Raw genomic sequence first — 22,032 nt, 5'->3', positions numbered from 1 at the left:
AGTCTTGGATTCTGAAGTCCTATTAAACTTTTAAATAAAATAACTACTCCAGCATGTTGGGAACCAGGGGTTTTTGTTTATTTGTGGGGGGTTTCTGTCTGCCTGCTGCTTCCCCTTTTCAGCCACTAGAGGGGGACTGGAGTCTGCACCTGTGGAGAGCGTGCCTACTGAATCAGCCAATGCACCTGTGATCTATCAGCTAATCATCCTGGAGTATATGAGGAGCTGACTGCCAACACCTCAACGCTTGAGTGTCTGGCAGTAATGGTATAAAAAGACCTCCTGAGCTAGTTCTCTGTGTTTATTCCTCTGAAGATTCTACAAGTAATTTATCCTTGTCGCCTCTTCCTCAGGTGTTCCCCTTGTGACACCCTGGAAATCCTTTGTGAAGTCTGAGACCTGGTCTTCAGGATTTTCCCTTCTCATGATGCTGTGGATGTTACCGACTGGTTGTTGAGGAAAATAAATATTCTTAGTGTTTAATACAGTTAAATCTTACATGTGAAAATAGTGGATTTGGATAAAATCTTAGAGGGCCTGCAGAAAAGAATGTCTGTTATTAGGGAGGAACCATGATATAAATTAACTTTGGCACACAGGCCATGTCTCAAATGAGCAGCAGCAAGGAGACATCTCAAGTCATCTCCCTCAGAGAGACACTAAAACTTAAGGACAAACAAACTAACATAATACTACCAATAATTGCAATTTAATTAGTATTAATTTAATTAACCATTTAATTTTAATGATTTAGTTAAAATTAACATGACTTGAACTAGTCTAATTTGTAGTTTTATATTAACAACTACATGAAGTCTCTAACCTTGGCCAAATGTAATATCAGTTAAATATAATAAAAACTAGCATAACATTAATTAGAAAATGTTTAGAATTAATGTGTTTAGATTGAAAATGCTCAGGTATATTATATAATTGTTTTATTCTAAAAATCTACGCTTTGATCTAAACAGGGGTGGGCAATCCTGGTCCTCAAGGGCCGGTGTCCTGTAACTCTTAGATGTCTCCCTGGTAGAACACACCTGGATCCAATAGCTGAATCGCCTCCTCAGTTCAGTAAGGTTCTCCAGAGTCCTGCTAACAACCTCATTATTTGACTCAGGTGTGTTGAAGTAGAGACACATCTAAAAGTAGCAGGAGACTGGCCCTCGAGGCCTGGATTTGCCCACCCCTGATAGATCTAAGAGGATGCAGAAGTTCTGAACCACTTTGCATATCAGGCTTTATGTCAATTTAAAATTACTGCACTGATCTGTATTTGTAGGAATTACACGACAGGGAAATAAAATAGGTCTAAGACAGGTTAACTTTTGGTTGAACTCTGGTGAAAAGACTAGAGGCTTTGTTCCAACCAGGAATTAGGAGTAACATATTTCAAACTGGCATGAGAAGAGCTGGCTCTAAATGACCTTTGCTCTCCCTTGTCTAGACAGAGAAGCGCTGTAGCCCTGAAATTAAACAGGTCTCAGAAGGTAATAAAATTGCCTCAGATGTCCCAACTTAGTAATTTGAAACTAGTTGTAGCCGTACAAGGGAAAGAACACGCCTTAATTGCATAATTGCATAAATTAAAACAAAGGAAACACCCTTTTGAATAAAAGTAAGGCCCCAGAGGAACAAATCAGATTTGCTTTTGCAATTCTCCAAAGATGTCTTTGCCTTTCTTTCTTCTTCTTTTCTATTTGTCTCAGGTAAATTAATGTCTGTTTTAGTGTGTTTGAAATGTCTGTGTTGTCAATGTGATTTTATACTTTTAAATGTTAGAATAAATTCAGAAAATACATGATGTGGAGCTCTGAATGTTAACTCTGTGTGGCTGTTATTTCCACGCATGGCATCAATGAATCCGAGAGCACAAGAGAATACAACGAGCCAGAACTTAATGATTTTTACTTTTATTCTCTTATATTGCCCAAGACCCTGGCCTTATCATTTCACTTTGTGACACCGTGAATTATTATCAAATGGTTACCTGAGTCCCTCCAACGTCTGCACAGAACTATAATAACCCGTTTCTGGATTCTCAGCTGGCAGTCGGCTGGCTCCTCGCTCCTCCCGCCTGTACTTACCTGTCAACCCTCCACCGCAGTCTCCAAGTCTCCATCAAAGAGGTCATTCCATCAAGATCTCACACTGGAACCTGGACTACAAAGACACCCACAAAGAGACTCTACCCTGGAAGCCGAAGTATTTCCTCCTAGGCAAAATACCTTCAACACAAAGTAAGAATTTTCTAATTGTTTTCAATATTTCCTTTTCCGACAACCCTGAACTGACCATTCTCCTCTCCTTATTCTTCAGTCAAACTGATGAATCCAATAGCTTCTCCAAAGAACCAGACTCGCATTCTCATCATTGTTGAAAATAAACTTTATTTATCTGATTCCTGTTCTCCTGGTGTTCTGGGGGTTGGTCATCCTGATCCTCACTCCCACAGCTGGGACACAGCCACCAGCAGCAGCAGCAGCAACAATAGTGGTATGTACCCCAGCATTCTAGCGGCGTTCCTGACTGTTCAGGCCAGCACCAGCAGTCTGATGACCCGAACTTTGTGGCTAAAGTCAAAGCCCTGCACAGGCTGTTAAAGGCGAGACACCACCTTAAAAATGTGTCAAAGATTAACCGTGATCCAGCCGCAATCCAGCGGATCACGGAAAATCTGGCCACTACAGTCAAACTGGCCCATCCGAGTCCAAAAATACTCGATCTAATTGATGGCCTACAGGGTGGAATTAGAACAGAATATAGGTAGCATGAAGTCAAGCAATGGCAAAAATCCTAGGATGGCAACAAAGAACACCTGTTGTTTTTTTTAAAGAGAAACAGATAAAGGGGGTGCCATTACCCTTAAACCTTACCTCACACCACCAAAACATGGTGGGATTGATGGCACGTTGGGAACAGGAGGAGGCTGTTTATGGCCATGCATGAATGGTCAACATGCAGACAGCACTGGACACTCTAGGACTGCATGTTATCCCTTTTGTGAGACATAACCATAATGCCTAAAAGGTTGACGTTCATCCAGCCCCTACATCTTCCATCTCTCAACCTTCAGGGACCAAGTTACTGACCTCATTGTTAATTGTGGTTTGGCCCACCCCAATTACAGTGGGGCCATGAACAGAAGGCTATAGACTACATCTTGCAGATGGGTGACATGGCCCGAGAGTCCATCTGCAAATACAACCTCAGGGTTGAGATAGTACTATTCTTGGAGGTGGAAGATGGCCACCTAGACTTGAGGCTAGGAATGTTCTTCAAAGTTCATGGTCTGAGGGGACCGATTGTGGTCCTTCTTACTACTGATCCGGGGTCAATTACATCTTGTTCCACTGTCAGCAGCACATGGCAGTGGAACTGAAGACTCTTGGGATGAGACACAAGGACAAAGGGGGGTTTGATGCCACATGGAAGGTTTTTCAGCTTGAACTGGCCTTCCAAGAGGCAGCCCACTGTCCAACCTCGATGTCCTGTATGCAGCTGCTTTGGGAACCAGCTCACTCCATGAGTTCAGCCACAACCACAACAGAGGATTCATGGGACTGAGGCATCAATGCAGCTGCAGTCAAGAATGGCCCAGCCCAATTAAACTGCTGGACTAGAGATCCACTGCAATGAGTCCTGGTATTTTGTTGGGCTTTTGTTTTGGTTATGTTGGATTGTCAGTTTTCAGCTTGCTCCTTTTTTGGGTTAGTGTTTTGTTATACTTTAATGCAGGTTTTTTTCTCTTGTTTAAATTTAATAAACATTTGTAAAATTTGTCGTAAGTAGGTCTGTCTTCTTTTTTTGTCATGTCTAACAGAGCCTGGTTGTGACAAGAGTATGTTAAAAATTGGCAAGGCTCTGCTGGCATAGTTAAGTGTTTACAAAAACCTTTAGTGATAATTTCAAAATTAAATTATGTGTTAATGGTGCCAATCTACTTTTTTTAAAAATAAAAATAGGATAGGGTTGGGAAAGCTAGCTTTCATTTTTCATTTTTATTTCCCAAGTTGAGAAAAGTAGGCTTCGGTTGCATTTGATACTGGGTGTCAGTATCAAATGCAGTGTCAGTAAAAATGTCCAAAGATAGTAATTTGTTCTCACATCTAAATACATCTCATTTGTCTAGTTAAAATTGTAGAGAAAACAATTTGAATAACTGGTTCTCACTGTACTGTCTAAAATCCTTTCAGAAATGTATTCTGCAAAATTGGAAGTAGTATTTAGTGTGTGGGTGACTCCTAGCGTCCAAACTGTATTATTGTTCTTTTTAATGTTTCAGAGGTTTTTGGTTCTCACTCTGCTGGTATTCACCATGCAGTGGATGGAAGAATGTATGTTTAATCTTTATAGAAACAGGTAAGTGTGCTTTTTATCACACCTGAGAAACATTCATGAGATATATTTAAACATTGTTTTTTGCTCCGCTGTGCACAGTTTGGACGACTGCAGACCACTTAATGCAAACTTTGGTACGGAATTCTTTTTTTTATGCTGCAATAAATACTCGTGAGCCAGATCAGTAATCCTGATTAAATCCTGTATTGACAGTTTTTTCAGACATGATGCACAAAGTTGTTTGAAGAACATGAAAGTTTTGTAACATTTTGTTCCATTCTGTTAGTCCCATGTTTCATCAATTATTAATTAAATAATAACCATCTTCCACTAGGGGGCAACAGAATGGAGGAAACCACTGAGCTATGAAAACATGATCAGCATCTTAAACAGCATTCCACTGTTTTCCATTTAAATTACAGCTAATGGTGTCTGCATGTTGCAATAGGGTTAGTAAAAGCGGGAGAAGGGGAGGGGGATCAATATTTGCCGTGAATATAGCTGATAAAGCCTCCAAGTAGTTGTGAAGCGTTTTGCGCTTACGTCACTATGACTTCACCACGATTAGTCGATGTCGACTCGACTATTATCATGATGTAGTCGACCTTAAAAAATATGAAGTCGTTCAACCCCTAGTATCAAGTTTACCCATTTAATCCAAAATTTTTCCCAGACATGCAAATATTAAAATCAGGTGTAATTGATAATCCTTTGAACTAATTAAGGGGAAATAATTAGGAAAATTGTGGAAATATATATGAAAAAGTGTGTTTTATGATCCTTCACAATTGTGACCAGTGGGATAATATGGTGTTCTTACTAAGATGAGCTAAAAGTGCTTTTTCCAAATAGAAAAGATAATAAAAGGTGAACATGGTTTCTTTATTTGAATATACCTTGCCACAGCATTGCTTTAGTGCAACATTTGCTCTGTAAAGTACAAATTTGACTATTCATATATTATAAACCAAGGTAAATTTGAGTGCTTGAGTGTTTATGCATAATTTTATTGAACTTTAGTCAGTTGTAGTGTTATGTTATCACATTAACATAACTCAAACATAACCTCTATAGTAGAGGCCTTCATGTATATTATTGAAAATCATGAACATTTGTCAGTCACACCGTCATACTGTAATAAACTTAGTCATGCATCTTTTCCATCCACCTCTGATTCAATACACATGAATCAGGTGATTAGCAGGACTCTGGAGAACTGAACTGCATACTGAGATGATCCATTTAATTCAGGTGTGCTGGACCAGAGACACACCTGAAAGTTACAGGATACCGGACCCCAAGGCCTAGAATCAAAGGCCAGTTGTATGGCTCCTTCTCACCATTTGTTGACTTCAGTATTCTTCAATTTTGGGTTATTTCATCCCCTCCTTACTTTCCATGAACTTTCTTGAAGCACTCAATGTGCAATAAAGCCTTGAATTTCTCCCAGGCATGGTGGTGCAAAAGCCACATCTCTGGAAACAATTCTTATATTGACTGACCAGTAAGTGTCTTGAAGAGAAGTGTCCATTTTAGATCTATTTCCATGACCTAGTGACCTTATGCCAAACCTTTCACATAAGGTGGTTTATCTTTGAATAATATGCCACAACCAATGAGAAGGTGAGCAAATTGGTCGTCCCTCCTACGAAAAATTTGTAAAATAGTATTTGAAAGGTAAACGGCCTGTACTTGTATTGTTCATTATCAAGTACAAATGACCTGCAAGTGCTTTACAACACATTTAGTCATTCACCCATTCAAACACACATTCACACACATAGTAGCAGTAAGCTACTATATTGTAGCTACATCTTCCCTGGGACAGCTTGACAGAAACAAGGCAGTCATACACTGGCACCACTGGGTCCTCTGACTACCACCGGCAGGCATGGCGGGTGAATTGTCCTCTTGATAAAGGTCACAACGACTGAGACAGACAAAGTGGGGATTCCAACAGGCAAACCATCAGTTACTCCAAACTCCAACCTCCTAAGCTACAGTCATCCTATTACAAGTGCGCTTTTGAGATGGGCCACCACCACTTGTTGGAGTTGACCATGACACTGAACCTTGAAAGGTTTTGGTCATGAAGGTCTACACCTCTCATGTGCTCATTGATCTATTTGACATCAGTATAGTTACTGATCTTATAGTTCTTTCTCATCTTTGTTTCTACTGTGAAAATATTGTTCTCTTTCTAGTGGACCAGCAGTTTCTGATCTTGTGTCAGAATCTCATTTGGATCCTCTTTAGTTTTAAAGGGTACATCAAAGAGACAGTTGTCCCTTCATCCTAAATTTTGGAGGTGGTAACAGAGTGCCACATGATTCGTGAAAGGGGAGATCATCCTCTTTTCACATTAATTGATCATATGCATTCAAAATCAGGCCTAGAAAATGGCCTCTTTCCCTTATAGTCCATGTCTAAGCCACCACTACCAAAATCAGTAAGGATTCCATCTTTCTCATAACTACATTGTTGTATGCTTTGTCTGGCTATCACTAAGTCCAAGAACCACATTCAAAATTAATCTTAAAAAGGAAGAAATTACGAATTGGAAGAATATGGTAGATATTTAAATAAGCTCACCTAGGTAAAACGTATTGTCCCACTGATAACTATTGTGACCGTCAACATGTTTACACATCCTGCTCACACACCAAACCAATTTTTGTAAATGCAAAGGTGCATATCATAACTAGACACTTTAAAGATGATGTGCACCAAAAATCTTTGTCGTACGTTTATTTAAACATACATTACTAGCCTCTTCTTTGGGAGGTTTGTGACAGTCTTCCTATCGGCAAGGTGCAACCAAGATATAAACAGCTCTGGTCATGTCATAATTTACTCTAAAGTCCTTGAAAGGGAAAAAATTTCTTGGTCACTATTGTGACCGGTGGGTTTAAGAGTTTAATCTTGATTGTTTTTGTTTAATAAGAATCTGTAAGATTCATCATGCAAATAAATTCCGTAATTTTTTTTATTGGTTTAATCCCAGAAAAATTCAATTCCAGTAGACAAGGGGTCTGAAGGAGTCTAGATTCAATGATTAATACATTTCTATCTGACTGGGATTTTGTGTGTGTGTGTGTGTGTGTGTGCACGCGTGTGTGTGTATTTTTGTTGTGTGATAACAGCCAAAACTAGGCAGGAATTTTTAGGCTAAGATGAGAGGGCTCTAGAAGAACTCAGAATGTTAGTTAAACTATAGTTCTAGGCCCATATTTACAGTTTTAAAGTTCCACATACAGAAAATTAAACTGCTCCACTCCTTGCAAAACACAGATCAGATAAAATTAGCTCCCGCTTACACAATTTTTCTAATATAAAGGTTAATAATTGAAATGTCTACTAAAATAAATGCTCATTTATTTGGTAGAAATACATTTATTCTTAAAAAAAATGAACTCCAGGTTTTAGTTATGATCCTTTATCCATTGTTCAGTCCACTGAATTAGTTGATGGAGGTTTTTCTCAAGGTCCTCAGGGGTGTTACTTGGTAACTGGTGGACAATCTCCTCAGAGTAGGCTTCCATGGCTTCCTCATAAATAGTTTGGAAGATCTCACACTGCACATTGTCCTGTAGTTTCTTTCCAGTATAACCCCTGTAAGCAAATAAAAAGACCAGAACATATCCAGTTTTAGAGGGTATATTTGGCATCTATTGTAAATCTTCAATAGATGCCAAACACTTCAGAACATCAACATTATCAGTCAATATGCCTATGAGAATGCAGTTTCATAAGGTGATATAGAAGCATCCAGAGAGTGGTACAGAAAATACTTTCAATAGGTAAAGGTAATTTTATCTATATAGCACATTTTCAGCAACGAGGCAGCTCAAAGTGCTTTAGGTGAATTAGAAGAAAATACAAACAAATAACAAACCTAAAAGAAAGACAAAAGGGGAAACAAAAAACAAAAGTACTCCACAATTTATAAACTAATAGTTTCTCTGTCTCCATGTTTGATTCTTGTTCTGGATTGCTATTAAGTATTAGTAAGTTGTATGCGATCTTTCCTGACCTGCAATCTCAGCAAGAATCGCATCTAAGTTGCGGCTCTGGTCCCACAGCATGTGGCCCAATCCAGCTAATTTGCCCAATCCATCACTGATCAAGGCAGCTTGACAAGGGCCACAACAGCTACCGACATCTTACAAATTTGTCGACAAACAAGGTATCCCGCCAACTCCAAACACCAGAAATCTTGTTATGAATCTAAATAAATATAGATCCTCTATGTCTTCCAGGTATAATGTGAACAGACAAGAATTTTTGTAAACATCCCAAGAGTAGGATGTATCCTGCCGGATATGTCCTCGCAGACCACTTTGCTCAGCCGTCTTGTTGAGAAAATTTGATCAATTGCATTGAGAGGCCAGTTGACCAGATCCATAATTTGTAAATTCTGAGGATGTGGAAACAGAGGCTCTAAAGAGCAGTACAGAAACAGAGCAAGCAGGGCAAAGATGGGTATGGTGGGAGCAGAGGAAAAAAACCCAATAATAACCTTTAACCTTTTGAGAGAGCATTGCAAGTACCTCAGTGAGAAGTCGCATGGAAATTTCAGACTGTGTCAAGCATCCCTGAATACACACATGCTAGTCAGTTTCCTGTCCCTTCCATCACCTTTCTGGGATATGTTTTCAAGAACGGGCACATGAAGACTGATCCAGAACAAATTCGATCTATTCGTAACTGGCCAATCCCTTAATCTCGCAAACAACTTCAACGCTTTTTGGGCTCCGCCAATTTCTACCACTGTTTCATTAAGAACTTCAGTCAGATTGTGTCCCCCATCACCCAACTGACCTCCCCCAAGAGAAAGTTCATTTGGTCCCCCCAAGCAGAACAGGCATTTTAACTTCTCAAAAGCAGATTCTCTGAGGCCCCCATTCTCACTCAACCCGACGCCTCGACCCAGTTTATAACGGAAGTTGATGCTTCCAATTCTGGTTTGGGTCCTGTGCTTTCTCAGACTTTCTCCAGTGAGTGAGAAGAAACTTCACCCATGTGCCTTCTTCTCCAGTCTACTCTCCTCCTTGGAGAAAAACTACGATGTCAGAGATAAGGAACTGCTATAATTCAAGTCGACCTTTGAAGAGTGGGAACACTGGCTAGACAGAGCTGAACATGCAGTGGAAGTCTGGATCAATCATAAGAATCTAGCATTTCTGCAACAAGCCAAACATCTCAATCCACATCAGTCCAGATTGTCCCCTTTCTTCTCACCATTTAATTTTGTCATTTCTTAGAGCCCAGGCTCCAAATGTACCAGTGCAAACCTGACGCACTGTCTCGCCAGTTTTCCTGAGATGATCGCACCGTCTGTAGAATTGTTCCTTCCACGTGTTTTGGTGGTTTTCTCTTAGGTTTATTGGTCCCTTTGAAATTCAATCTGTTCTCAGCCCCGTCTATGTTGACCTTAAATCTTAAACACCATATCCATATTGCATGCAATATGAAGATTGCAAATTAACCAGTGTAATCTAATGTGGTATAGATTTTGTTTATTAGTTACTTAACATCTAGCTACATGTATTGTTTTTTACTATGTACCGCATTAAACATTTTGTGAAATTGAGATCTCTTGTAACTATATCAAATACTTACAAGACACTGAAGATGCATGTGCTAACTTATTTAGCAGCAGATGTATGAGGCCATGCAACTCCCTAAATTTGTGATAAGCCCCGCTTAACATAAAGATTCAAACAGCAGCCCTCACAAACAGGATGGCCAAATAATTTGAGATGGTGGGGCGTTCAGACTGAGAACCAACGGCCTGAATGGTTTCAGTTTGACAGTACAGACTGACTAATGCTGTCTACTAATCCAAATTCACCACACTGGCATCTGACTATCACACTAAAGAATAAGAACTACCCGAACTATGGTACCGAAGCTATCTAATTGACAGCTGACTGCATTCGTTGATTGGCTTGTGATTTACAACAGTGAAAACTCCAAACAACATTGGAACATGCTGAGGACGGAAGAGCATAATTATGAGTTTAATCAGGAGCAGTGCCAGGAACGCATGCCTTGAGTTTTCCAGAGAATGTCCGTAGCTTAGCAGGACATTCCGCTGCTGCTAGCAGCACATCGATTTGAAGAATGAACAGCAATAAAAGAAGAGAGAAATGGTGCAACTGTGGCCAGCTTTCTGATGGAGTTGCAGTTTTGGACCGACAGTGTAAAACACCGGAACTACTTAATATTAGCTTGTGATGTGAATTTTATTTTTCCTTTGGATTTAAAAAATATATATAGTTCATGGGTGGCTATGTGACTACATCCTTACCTAAACCCAAAAAGTGGCACAGTGTATTTATATTTATATGTATAGCAAAACAATCAGCGAATCTGAGTCTTTATGTTTGGGACAGCAATGAATTTCTACAAGACATAATTAAATATCTGGGTTTATTTTAGTCCATCAGAACCTTGAGGTTCTCCATTGCTGAGTGCTTCTGCAAACATCAGAGAGTTGACCACAGCTGCTGCTCACAGCCTGTCCACAATACTGAGGAACAAAGAGCATAATAGAAAAGCTCACTACCTGGGGTAGAACCAAACTGCACATTAACTGACTAGCGTACCACCTGCCAGTGGAAAAGCACCTTAATAGGAGCTGTGTTGGCACTGGAAATTTGCATTAAAATAAAATAACCAAGGAAAAAAGCATTCAAAACATGCTTAAAAACAATACAAAACTGACATGCATGTCTGAATCCTCAAAAGTTTTATAATGTTAAAAGGGGGGGAAAAAACTTTACCTGTCTTCAAGTCGGGTGTACAACTGGGTGTTGTCCGTGCGAAGTACAAAAACAATGTGGAACCATCGTTCAGGAAACAGGTCACAGCCATGATAATCTATGATTACACCACCTTCCACCATCTTTTGATCCAGTTCATCCACCACCTGTGGAATCCAGGAATCGAGATAATATTCATTAGCACCTATTGATCAAAGGGACCAGTGTGGTGAATTTGGATTAGTAGACAGCATTAGTCAGTCTGTACTGTCAAACTGAAACCATTCAGGCCGTTGGTTGTCAGTCTGAACGCTCCATCATCTCAAATTATGTGGTTATCCTGGATGTGAGGACTGCTTTATGTATTCAGCGTGGCTTATCACAATTTGCTTGCATGAAGCAAAGCTCTAATGAAAGACATCATTTCAAAAAGTGGAAATACAGCGATTTGGATTTTAGGTAAATTAGGCGTAAAGTTCGAGGACATGCTCATCTCAGCCTCCTGGTGGCGTTCAGTTTGTTACCTGAAGCGGTCTCTCTCTCTCTACCAGAGGCCTGGGAGCTTGAGGGTTCCTCCAGTATCTTGGCTGTGCCTAGAACTGCACATTTCTGGACTGAGATGTCTGATGTTGTTCCTGGGATCTGTTTTAGCCACTGCTCCAGTTTGGGGGTGACTGCCCAGAGGGCCCCGAGCTAAGATCCTGTAGGACTTCCAGATCCAGACAGACAAGATGGTAATGGAGAACCAACCGGACATTGTAGCGGTGGATAAAGAACAGAGGAAAGCCGTTGTGGTGGATGTAGCAATACCAAGTGACCACAACATCAGGAAAAAGGAGAAATTGGAGAAATACCAGGGCCTCAGAGAGGAACTGGAAAAGACCTGGAAGGTGAAGACCACAGTGGTGCCTGTGGTCATCGGGGCCCTCAGGGCAGTCACCCCCAAACTGGAGCAGTGGCTCAAACAGATCCCAGGAACAACATCAGACATCTCAGTCCAGAAATGTGCAGTTCTAGGCACAGCCAAGATACTGGAGGAGAACCTCAAGCTCCCAGGCCTCTGGTAGAGGACCCGAGCTCAGAGGATGAAAGAGACCACCTGCGGAGGGTGAGAAGGGAATTTTATATATATATATATATATATATATATATATAAAACCAAATCAGCACAAAAATATAGTTATCCTAGGTTAAACAGGTGACGTAATAAAATTGGACAAAAAACAGTGATCTGAAAAGGTTAGAAAAGAATTTAACTCACCCGGTCCTCATCCAAAACAGGGCACTGGTACTCTTCATCATACCCATCATAATATTGGCCTGGGGAAAGATTTAGAAAGTCTTTCACTCATAAATAAATTGGTAAAGGATGGTGCTGACAACTTTTGCTTTAATTAAAAATACTTATGCCAGGCATTGTCATTGGACCATTTTATAACGTGCATTATTTCAGTTTAGTTTTCATTTCACAACAAATTACATCTTAAAGCACTTACAAAATTGATTCAATCAAATCATTTCAGAGATTCCAAGTCAAGTAAATAGACTGCAAATTGATTATAATTTTTAATTATAATCTATTATAGTCGAGATCAGTTTATTATTCAAATTGGTGAAAAAAGAAAATGGTATTGCTACGTCCACCGCAGTTGAGCTAGGGAGGAAGGGATAACATGATGACCACAATACAATAAGCCTTTATAAATCAATCAATTAATTTTATTTATAAAACACCCTTATTATTAAAAGCAGCTCAAAGTGCTGTACAAATCAATAAGAAACAAACAACTACCCACCCCAACCCCACATGGAAAAACATACAACTGCATGAAAAATGCACAGACTTAGCAGAAATGATTCAATTCAGGAAATACAGTTAAAAAGAGGGTCTTGAGCTGCTCTTAAAGACAGCTACATTTTCTGCAGCCCTCAGGTTCTCTGGCAGACCGTTCCACAAACGGGGTCCATAATACTGGAAAGAAGCCTCACCACAAGTGTGAGTTCTGACTCTTGGAACCAGTGGCGCCATATGTGGGGAAAGTTAGGACAATTCCAAGGGCCTCTGGCCGACAGGGGGCCCTCCCACAATTTTTTTTTCTTATAGAAATAGAAAAAAATTGGGGGCCCAGTCAATTACAAAATTATTTATATAGTGTTTTTAAATTGTTTTATCAGTAAAAATTAAATGTTACCACTCCCATACCAAAGAGCACACATTCATATTTGACCTGAACCCCTTCTAGATCTACATGGTGTGTGTGTGTGTGTATATATATATATATATATATATATATATATATATACATATACAGTGGGGAGAACAAGTATTTGATACACTGTTGATTTTTCAGGTTTTCCCACTTGCAAAGCTTGTAGAAGACTGTAATTTTTATCATAGGTCCTCTTCAACTGTGAGTGATGGAATCTAAAACAAAAATCCAGAAAAATACAATGTATGATTTTTAAATAATTAATTTCCATTTTATTGTGTGAAATAAGTATTTGATCATCTATCAACCAGTAAGAATTTTGGCTCTCACAGACATGTTAGTTCTTCTTTAAGAAGCCCTCCTGTTCTCCACTCATTACCTGTATTAACTGCACCTGTTTGAACTTTTTACCTGTATAAAAGACACCTGTCCACACTCAATCAATCAGACTCCAGCATCTCCACAATGCCCAAGACCAGAGAGCTGTGTAAGGACATCAGGGATAAAATTGTAGACCTGCACAAGGCTGGGATGGGCTACAGGACAATAGGCAAGCAGCTTGGTGAGAAGGTAACAACAGTTGGTGCAATTATTAGAAAATGGAAGAAATACAAAATAACGGAAAATCTCCCTCGGTCTGGGGCGCCATGCAAGATCTCACCTCGTGGAGCATCATTGATCTTGAGGAAGGTGAGGAATGAGCCCAGAACTACACGGCAGGACCTGGTCAATGACCTGAATAGAGCTGGGACCACAGTCTCAAAGAAAACGATCAGTAACACTCTACGCCGTCAAGGATTAAAATCCTGCAGTGCACGCAAGGTGCCCTTCCTCAAGCCAACGCATGTCAAAGCCCGTCTGATGTTTGCAAATGACCATCTGAATGATCCAGAGGAGGAATGGGAGAAGGTCATGTGGTCTGATGAGACAAAAATAGAACTTTTTGGTTTAAACTCCACTTGTCATGTTTGGAGGAAGAAGAATGATGAGTACAACCCCAAGAACACCATCCCAACCGTGAAGCATGGCGGTGGAAACATCATTCTTTGGGGATGCTTTTCTGCAAAGGGGACAGGACGACTGCACCATATTGTGGGAAGGATGGATGGGGCCATGTATCGTGAGATTTTGGCCAACAACCACCTTCCCTCAGTAAGAGCACTGAAGATGGGTCGTGGCTGGGTCTTCCAGCATGATGACGACCCAAAACACACAGCCAGGGCAACTAAAGAGTGGCTCCGTAGGAAACATCTTAAGGTCCTGGAGTGGCCTAGCCAGTCTCCAGACCTGAATCCAATAGAAAATCTTTGGAGGGAGCATAAAGTCCATGTGGCCCAGCGACAGCCCCGAAACCTGAAGGCTCTGGAGGAGATCTGTATGGAGGAGTGGGCCAAAATCCCTGCTGCAGTGTGTGCAAACCTGGTCAAGAACTACAGGAAACGTCTGATCTCTGTAATTGCAAACAAAGGTTTCTGTACCAAATATTAAGTTTCATTTTTCTGGTGTATCAAATACTTATTTCACACAATAAAATGGAAATTAATTATTTAAAAATCATACATTGTATTTTTCTGGATTTTTGTTTTAGATTCCATCACTCACAGTTGAAGAGGACCTATGATAAAAATTACAGTCTTCTACAAGCTTTGCAAGTGGGAAAACCTGAAAAATCAACAGTGTATCAAATACTTGTTCTCCCCACTGTATATGAATACCAAACTGCAAATTGACTGGTTGACTATATAAACACAGACATAGATGCATTATTTAAGGTAAAATAATGACTTCAAAAGTGGTCAAAATAGAGTAATTTGAGATAACAGCTTATAAAGTTTTGATTTGGGGGATTAACATCAGGATGAAAGTCTCTCCCTCTCTATAATATTTGTACCAATGACATCTTTCTCTGTTGTGGGTCTTACCTTCATGTGCCAGTTCACCAATGTTGACATATGTCAACCCTGTCTGTGCAGCCAACTCCTTTCCCAAAGTTGTCTTCCCTACTCCGGGTGTTCCTGTGGATGTGGATGAAACAAAAATATTTGCACTATATTATATTGAACACTCACAATTATATTCAGAGCAAACAAAGTGTCATTAAAATACAAATCATGCACTTTGTCAGATAGTGTAGGTGAATGGGAATGACCGATTTATTTATTTTTGACATCCATGAGTGTCCTAATAAAGTCATTTAATTTCATTTACAGCCAAGAAAAACCTTTAACATCATAAAAAAGTTCTTTATTTTTAGCCACCCATTTTAGAAAATTAAAGTGTTTAAGCCAATTTAAATATTTAAATATTTAAAAACTTTATTTATTGTATTTTTTTGGGATTATAGCTTACAGAGAATGAAGTCATATTCATAGAAGGTTGAGTGGAAGGAAAAAGTGTGGTAGGAAAAATGTGCACCAGGTGTTGAAGTGGGTATAAGGAGACAAACGTGCCATGCAAAGTTCTGACCCACGGGTTGGCCTCACGTGTTGTCGCAGCCCCTGGTAATACACGTCTGAATTTTTGTATATCTGCACAGACTGAGGACACCACTTCATTGTACAAAAAGTTCATGAAAGGTGCTCTTGCAGAGCAGGTCCCCCTGCACTGCTATTTACATTTTATGAGAATACGGCTCCAACATACGCAGTACCTGACGCACGTGGTAAATGTTAACTTTGAGAAGCGCAACTAGGTCCCAATACTCACACGATTTCACTCTTGTTCTACCCTCGTTTCCTTTAAATGTGGATTTTTGTTGAAGCAATACTCCATATCCGTCTTTCGCCCCGCCCCTTTGGGTCCTATTTCCGCACTTCTGCTAAGCCTCCATCCAGGTGAAGTTCAGCAAAGTATATTAACCACAGTTCATTTCTGCATGTGATGTTTTGAATCATATTTTGTGTGTGGTTTTTTTTTTAATTCAAAGAAAATAGTATGGTAATGCACACATCAGTAACAAAAACAGTTTGATATAACAAACTAACCAGAAAAAGAAATAAAGCAAGAATAGTCACACAAAACTTAACTGTGAGGGAGGTAAAACAGAAAATGTTACAAATACAGGAGGAAATTCAAGTCTTAAATTAAGCTATTAACATTGGTATAAAGATTGGACTTTTATGTTGCTGCAACATCTAAGTGCTTTCTTAAATAAAATCAGTCAACTGAAAACATGTTAAAAATGGAGGTGATTTTTAGAAAGCGGCATTTGTGAACTAAAACTTATTAAAGAGGATTAAATTGTTAATATCAATTTGACTCTTAATCCCCAGCTAGACCAAATTTTATTATATCAAAACTTGACATATTTCATGCAGAAGATACATCTTCTAAAAAGACTTCTAACAAATCCTTTTAGAAATGTTTTAGAAAATCTTAAAAATGGTTCGTTATCTAAAAATCTCAGTCACAAGATCCACTGCAGTTGATATTTATATTCCTGTCAGAAAATCATTACTAGGGAAAAACTTTGTACATCACTTGGAAATGACTTTCTCAATTTTTTTGTGAGAGTAGAAAAGAAAAAAGTAAGGTTTTTAGTTCTTATTTTCTTTAGAGATATCATCATGATATGATTCAGCCAGGGTTTCTTCTCAGGTTGGAGCGGGGTGCAGAGTATGAATTTCTTATAACATTTTCTAAAGTCACAACCATTTATAATCAATCGTATGAGAAAAAGTTGGTATTGGAAATATGGCAATGTTCACATAGCAAGCTGTATCTATTGCAAAAAATCTGTTTTTAAATATAAACCACCGTATTTTTGTTTCACTTTACTGAACATGTGTGATTACATTGAATTGTGCTTTGTATCCAACAAGTCATAACAAAAGACATTTGAACAGTGAAATATCTCCAGCGATGACTTTGGAAAGCAAATATACATTTACTGTACATATAAAATCCATATTTTGTGGTAGTTAGTACTTTTTAGAATCACAAATGCCTAAACAGTGACCAGCCCCACCATTTTGGATGTCAAACTTGTGACCCAAAGGCATACTATCCCAATTCTGACATTTTTGCATTTCTTTAAATCTGCACACTTCAACCCATTTCATAGAAGGTATAATGTGCAGCGCGAGTATTGAGGGCCTATAACCCAGCCTTCAGCCAGGCTCCAACAAACTTCGATGCACAGTGGATTGGTTTTGGTACATTATTTCTCGCGCAGTACATAAGCAACACTTCATCTTCTCCCATCACTCCCACATGGGACTGTCTTGTTGCAGAGAAACAATCTCAGGGTCCCTATTGATTTGTCATAAATAAAATGTTTGTTTGTGCGGTGTATCTCCATCTTATTTCGAAGGGATGTTAAAACGTTACCATAGCAACCAGAGTCAGAGCATTAGGGCAGTGGTAGAGACTAGAGGAGTAGAGCTTGTGAGTCTTAAGTCAGGGTCACACAGCACGATTTTAAAATTGTTGGTCAATTTTCCAAACCTCTCTGTCCACACACGAGCTGATAAAAGTGCATCAGGTTCGATCGTTTGTTGCAGGAGCAGCACACCACACACGAACCGATTTCACTCATGAACATCCTGATTCCAGAAGAAAATCCCGTAAAACCCCCAACATACCATAGGTGAGTTTAGAATAAACAAACACGGATGACGATTCATTTTAACCGATAAACAACGTAACAAAAAGAAAAGGCGTTGGATAACTGACGGTGGGAGCAGCCGCTCTATTTGCTGCACTAGAGGTGAGCTAACATTTTTGTTACACTGTGTTTAGATGGTTTTCTGTTCTTTCTTTTTTCCATTTAGCGTCACTGCTTAATTCAAGTTTTTGCTGTTTTGATGTTTCCATTCAAGGAGGCGACTGTGGCTGTGTGGGTAGAGTAGTCGTCTTGTGATCGGAAGGTTGTAGGTTCAATTCCAGCTTCCTCCTGCCATGTGTCGATGTCCCCTTGGGCAAGGTACTTTTGCAAATGGGTGAATGTAACTCTAGTGCAGCGTTTCTCAATTCTGGTCCTCACACCCCCTGCATGTCTTAGGCATTTCCCTTCTGCTACACACCTGGATTGAATATTTCGGTGATTAACAGGCTTCTGCAGTACCTGATGGTCATGCAATCATTTGAATCTGCTGTTCTGGAATAGAGGCATATCTAAAACATGCAGAGCAGGGGGGGTGGTGAGGACTGGATTTGAGAAGGACTGCTGTAGTGTAAAACACTTTGAGTGGTCAAAATGATTGGAAAAGCGCTATATAACAATGACCACAAAATATGGCTAAACCAGGGAAAACCCCACGATAGTCCGAAGCGTGTCGGACTATCGCAGTTGTACTTTTGACTGAACAGCTGCTGCATTGCGCCTGCAAGTATTTTGCATGTTTTATGCCTTAATTAGGTGAATTTACTGCCACATCATTTCACATAGTAGCATTTATACCTAAAGCAAAAAATTAACTGTCAATCCAGGTGATTGGCAGAGATCAGCCTCATTGGTGATCAGTATCAGAATCGGCAGCAGAAAACTTGATGGGAGCATCCCTAGTAAATAGTTTGAAGTTTAAACTAGCATTGTTGTGCATTTTTTATCTGGCCATTTTGTACAAGATTTATCAACTAACATCAGAAAATGGCACAGAACAAGAAAAAGCTGATAATCATAGTTTGAATTGATTTTTTTTTTTTTTTTTTTGGCCATTGATTGGTTGTTGGTAGGCGTACCTATTTTAATGTGAATGTCCATAGCATTTTTCTTAGACACCTGTAAAATAATTTCTATTCTATTCTAGGAAAATAATAATTCAGTAATGTGTTTTTTATTATTTTTGATTATAAACAGAGAAATAATAAAAACCATAGCAACAATAATGATAGTAATATTAATAATAAATAATATTCAGTGCCTATTGGAGAGAAAAGGGACCTGAATAAGTGGATAAGGGGGCGTTGACCCAAAAAAGGTTGAGAACCACTCATCTAGAACATTGGGCCTGGAGTACAGCAGGCGGATGCCTGTCTGCGAACAACGTGGCGCAATTTTCATCACATGCCTCGTCAATGAGAACCGATTTCGGAACTTCGGTTGAAGTAGCTCGGGACATTAAAACATCACAGCGCAGACTTTCTCCGAACTAGTTTTACAGATTTCAAACGTACTTGGCATAAGGGAAACTGCTATGAGCTACAAACAAGCATAGATCATTTTAGTAACAGGTCTCAAAACACATGTTTACATAATTTAAATTATTTAAATTAGGCATGAACGCAATTCCTTACCTGCGAGGAGGTTCTTATCAGTTGTTGTAATAAACTGAATAACACAAAACAGAATGTCATGCTAAACCTTGCATGTAACTTAAGAGGCATGGTATAGCAATGTTTTTTGGACTGCCCCCTTACTTGAACCAACACTTTCTATAAGTTACGGATAAAATAAGGATTTCAGTCCGTGTTAAACCCCTGGTCTAAAATATTTTAGAATCACTTTATGAATTGGAACCATGCCTTGTTAAGGAGACGTTGCAGGAGATGTTCTCCTTCCCACTTTTCTACATAAACATCCACTGAGTGTTGAGTACTGCTAACACTAACACGAAACGTATTTTAAATTACACACGTCCAGCGTAGTTACATCACAAACGTTATTAGGAAATGGGACATCAAAGTCGTAAGCAACACCTTACCTGTTAACAGTATATTTGGTAGTTTAGTCATCATTGCTGAGCGTTAGATTCCTGAAACGTGTTGTTTTTTCCTTCTTCCTCTTTTTTTTCTTCTTCGGATGGCAACCAACTTTAAATGCATTTACCGCCACCTACCGGACTGGAGTGTGATCATCAATGACATACACAAAAAATTATCATACAGAATTCATACACACCTCTATGGTGTGTATGAGTGTGAATATTCACACACATAAATACATATATGTATATAATCATATGCACATATGATTTAAATAAAATTAAACAACCTAGTGCTTTTAAAAAATATAATTAATTTATTTTTAGCAGATTTTTATTAATTTCCATCTGATTACAATAATGAGAATTCCCTGTTTCATGTTTCCCTATTCAAAATAGAGAACTATTAAGTCCCATATGACCAATTCTAAGTCGAGATATGATTACTTCTTCCTTCTCCCTTCCACTCATACATCTATTACCCCCCACAGTCTTTTGGATTTTATAGAAATCTCTACCACTGTCTTGATTATCCCATTGTTCCTGCCAAACCTTCAGGATTTTATTTTGAAAAATAGATTTACCCTCACTTTTGCTGAAAGGAATACTTAAGTTGATAATATTACATTTCAGGGCCTGTTTAGCTAATATATCTACTTCTTCATTTCCTTCTATACCTACATGTGCAGGAATCCAGACAAATCGAATAAGACATTTCTTATTATGTAGCTGAACTAATAAGTGTTATATACTTAACAATAAATCCAATCTGCAAGATTCGCCAGATTTTATACTTAATAATACAACTTGACTATCTGATGCAATTATAGATTTATGTGCTTCTTTAACATTATCATGAAGCAACCATTCGCTCACCAGTCTCAACTTGTAAAGCAGCTAAAGGAGATGATCTGAAAGCTCTACAACATATTCTTAATCCTTGTTTGTTCTGACAGTCTCAAACGACTGCCAGAAGAAGCCATACATGCTATACAACCATAATCCAAAGATCTCATGAGAGCCTGATGAACTCCTTGAACACTTCTTGAAGCGCCCCATTCCTGACCAGAGAGACATCTCAACAAATTAACTTTTTTACATTTATTTTGAACTGATTCTTTGTGCCGTTTCCAAGTTAAGTTTTCATCAAAGATGACACCTAAAAACCTCACTGTATTACGTTGTTCAAACTTTTGATTGTAAAGATTCAAATGAACTTCCCTAGGTCTTCAATAAAAACCGATAACTTGGATCTTTGCTACTGACATTCTAAATCCCCATTTGATTGCCCAAACTTCCACTTTCATAATGGCATCCTGCATCTTTTTCTGCAAATACATAAGATTATGTCCCCACACTCACAGAACCCCTTCATCTGCAAATAAAGATTCCCCTATACTAGTATCTATTTCTCCCTTTACAAAAACCGCTTTGAAAAGGACAGAATAAATTTTTACTTCCAAGAAAATATGACAGTCTCTCTGTTACAATTCTCTACATTATTTTCCCTAATTGAGATGTAAGAGCTATTAATCCATAATTTGAAGGGTCTGTTGCATTTTTACCAGGCTTCAACACAGTAATTATAACTGACTGCTTCCATGCTGCAGGAATAATCCCCATCTCCCAAATCGGATTAAAACGTTTTAAAATAGCAGTAAGAAATATACAATTTAAATGTTTAAGAATTAGAAAACAAACGCCATCTTTTCCTGGTATTGACTGTTTTGGATTAAAAATGGCTTTTTTCAGCTCATACCTCTGTATAAAAAGCAACTCTAGATCTTGATTTGAAACGGTTCTTCTCTTCCTCCTCCTTTTATGATGTTTACTGGCAGTTTACAGGCTTAAACTGCCAGTTGATGGATGGAGGGTCACACCTCCGTCCATCAACTGGGCAGAGGTGTAATCCAGAAACTCAATTTATCCTATATCTTTATAAACCCTAAAATAATTGTATTATATACATACATACACACATACAGAACATACTAAATCAAAAGACATAAATTTTGTGTCTTTTAAGTAAGTGCTTGAATCTTGTGAATGACGCTTCCCGAATAAATTAGT

General features: G+C 38.8%; 1 protein-coding gene across 1 annotated transcript; it reads right to left on the bottom strand.

Annotated features, from left to right (window-relative positions):
* Positions 1-7,714: 7,714 nt before the first annotated feature.
* Positions 7,715-20,101, bottom strand: ak6 (adenylate kinase 6). Its single transcript, XM_014969055.2, has 5 exons — positions 19,963-20,101; positions 15,241-15,333; positions 12,370-12,428; positions 11,130-11,275; positions 7,715-7,953 (listed from the first exon to the last, which is right to left on the bottom strand). The coding sequence occupies exons 1-5, from the start codon at positions 19,994-19,996 to the stop codon at positions 7,764-7,766; spliced, it is 522 nt and encodes a 173-aa protein (XP_014824541.1). The 5' UTR covers positions 19,997-20,101; the 3' UTR covers positions 7,715-7,763.
* Positions 20,102-22,032: the final 1,931 nt, after the last annotated feature.

The sequence above is a fragment of the Poecilia mexicana genome, unplaced genomic scaffold, assembly GCF_051168715.1.
Source record: "Poecilia mexicana isolate PSO_F unplaced genomic scaffold, ASM5116871v1 scaffold_9, whole genome shotgun sequence".
NCBI classification, from domain to species: domain Eukaryota; kingdom Metazoa; phylum Chordata; class Actinopteri; order Cyprinodontiformes; family Poeciliidae; genus Poecilia; species Poecilia mexicana.
The sequence above is the reverse complement of the archived record's forward strand: the minus strand, read 5'-3'. Positions and strand labels throughout refer to the sequence as shown.

Bases quoted from the DNA above. Each gene is read 5' to 3' on its own strand.
- ak6 (XM_014969055.2), bottom strand. From the start codon at position 19,996: ATGATGACTAAACTACCAAATATACTGTTAACAG. The intron at 15,334-19,962 runs GTAAGGTGTTGC...CCACATCCACAG, and splicing joins ACCAAATATACTGTTAACAG to GAACACCCGGAGTAGGGAAG. The intron at 11,276-12,369 runs GTGAGTTAAATT...TGGATTCCACAG, and splicing joins CTGTTTTGGATGAGGACCGG to GTGGTGGATGAACTGGATCA.